This window comes from Palaemon carinicauda, chromosome 39 (assembly GCF_036898095.1).
Source record: "Palaemon carinicauda isolate YSFRI2023 chromosome 39, ASM3689809v2, whole genome shotgun sequence".
NCBI lineage: Eukaryota > Metazoa > Arthropoda > Malacostraca > Decapoda > Palaemonidae > Palaemon > Palaemon carinicauda.
The window spans coordinates 27437492-27439991 of NC_090763.1; the positions used below are offsets into that span (position 1 = coordinate 27437492).

Below are 2500 nucleotides of genomic sequence, written 5' to 3' on the forward strand. Positions count from 1 at the left end.
TTTGGTGAACTACTCTCTCTTGGGGAGTGCGAACAGCATGTCCAAACCATCTCCATCTATCCCTCACCATGATCTCACCCACACATGGGACTCGAGTAATCTCTCTTATAGTTTAATTTCTAATCCTGTCTTGGCATTTAACTCCCAATATTCTTCCGAGGGCTTTATTCTCAAATTTAAAAAATTTGTTGGATATGGTTTCGTTGTCATATTCCGACACATGTCCATTCTGTAACACATATCTCATATATCACCTGGATTTTATATGTAATCTCAAGTGATTAAATTTCCAAATTTTACTTAAACCCAACTATGGTCTGATTTGAGTTTTTCAATCTTTCATTAAAATCCAATTCGGAAGATCCTGTATTAGAGATGATAGTTCTTAAATAGTTAAGTGATTCCACTTCATTAATTCTTTCTCCTTCCATTAATATTTCTTCCAATGCACACTCCCTTCTCATCATCTCTGTCATTCTTTTATTTATCTTGAGCCCAACTTCATGCAATATTTCATGCATTCGGGTAAGGAAGCATTGCAAATCCTGTGGTGTTCTGCTAATAAGAACACCGTCATCAGCATACGCTAGGTCAGTTAATTCCTTATTATCAATCCAATCCAATTCTTCTCCACCATCCCCAACTGTTCTACGCAATACAAAAGCCATGAGGGTAAACAAGATAGGTGACAACACATTCCCTTGGAGTACTCCGCTGTTCACTGGAAATTCATTTGATAGGACTCCACCAACATTAACTTTGCACTTACTATGCTCATGAACAGACTTAAATCAAATTTACATATCTAAGAGGAACTCCATAATAACGTAGGACTTTTTACAAAATTGGCCAGTGCACATTATCAAGGGCTTTTTCATAGTCTAAAAATGCCATAAAAAGTGGATTTCTATATTCAACACATTGCTGTACCACATGTCTTAGAATGAAAATTTGGTCAGTTCAACTCCTACCATTTCTAAATCCTTCTTGTTCATCTCTCAGCTTTTCATCAATCTTTCTCTCTAGTCTCTTTATAGTAAGCATACTATATATTATCATGACAAGTGTCGTAAGTGTTATGCCTCTGTAATTATTGGAATCAGCCAGATCTCTCTCTCTCCCCCCCCCCCTTTTTTTTGCCATTTTCACCAACACTCCTAGCTAATATTCATCAGGTTTTGCCTCTTCACGCTACATTCTACAAAATAATCTTGTAGGTATTCTTGGGTCACTTCATTTTTGGCTAATATCATCTAATGATAGCTTCGACTTCAAACGCACTAAATTTATTCATAAGCACATCGAGGTCTTCCTCAGTTGCAGGTATATCAATCAAATGATTCCCTTCTTATCTCCTATTTATGACCTCACTAAAGTGTTTCGTCCAATGTAGCCTTTCTCCATCTTCTGTTTTTAGAACAGATTAATCTCTTTTTGATGGGTATATGATTCTTTTTCTTTGCCCCCGTAGGGATTTCATTATTAATTATATGAGCAATTCTTACACTTCCTGAATTCATAGCTTTGTCATCCTCATCTGCCTTCTTGTTTAAATATTCTCCCCAGTCATTCCTAGCTTTTCTTTTGACCTCACTATCAATATTGGAATACTTAGCTTGCTCTACCTTGTATTTTTCATTACTTCCTCGGAAACTTTCAACAATCAATTTCTGTCTTTGTCTCCTTTTTATGATATCCCAAGTATCATTTGATATCCATGGCTTTCTCCTTGTAACTGCATGTCCCAAAACTTAACTACCAGCTGACCGACATGTTCTTACTATCACACAATTCTTCATTTATTGTCTGCTCTTCGTCTCTTAAAGTATCTAAGACTGCAAATCAATACCTACACTTAATTGCAAATGTTTCTCTGTGCTCATCTTCTAGAAGCTTAGTTGGGTGGTTTCAGTTTTAATTTCAGTGTGGCAATGAGAAGCTGGTGATCACTACCAATATCTGCATCTCTATAGCTTCTTGCATTTCTCATAGTCATCCTTCTCTCTTTATTAATGGCTATGTGATATATATGTGTGTGTATGTAAGTATACATACACACATACATACATATATATATATATATATATATATATATATATATATATATATATATATATATACATATACATATATATATATATACATATATATATATATATATATATATATATATATATATATAAACAAGTATGACGTTAAAGACCTCCCTCAGAGTTGTTGAATCACTGCTAAGTAATCTTGCTTTTCCTTACTCTTTTCCAGACAAGGATTTCTGGATGAAGGACGCCCAAGACGCCCTGACAAAGCAGCTTGGGATCAAGCTTCGGGAGAAGCAGGCCAAGAACGTCATCTTCTTCCTGGGCGACGGGATGTCCTTCAGTACCGTCACGGCCACCAGGATCCTGAAGGGGAGCAAGTCGGGCAAGTTCGAGAGGGAGACGCTGTCCTGGGAGGAGTTCGACTTCGCTGCCCTCAGTAAGGTCAGGCCACAAAACTAATA

At 36.6% G+C, this 2500-nt stretch overlaps 1 protein-coding gene across 1 annotated transcript in view; it reads left to right on the forward strand.

Moving 5' to 3' along the window:
• The window catches only part of LOC137631104 (alkaline phosphatase-like), a 38567-nt gene that overhangs the window by 1993 nt on the left and 34074 nt on the right, over positions 1-2500 (forward strand). The window contains exon 3 of the mRNA XM_068362747.1: positions 2263-2480. Coding sequence (XP_068218848.1) covers positions 2263-2480 — 218 coding nt within the window. The remainder of the gene's footprint in view (positions 1-2262; positions 2481-2500) is intronic.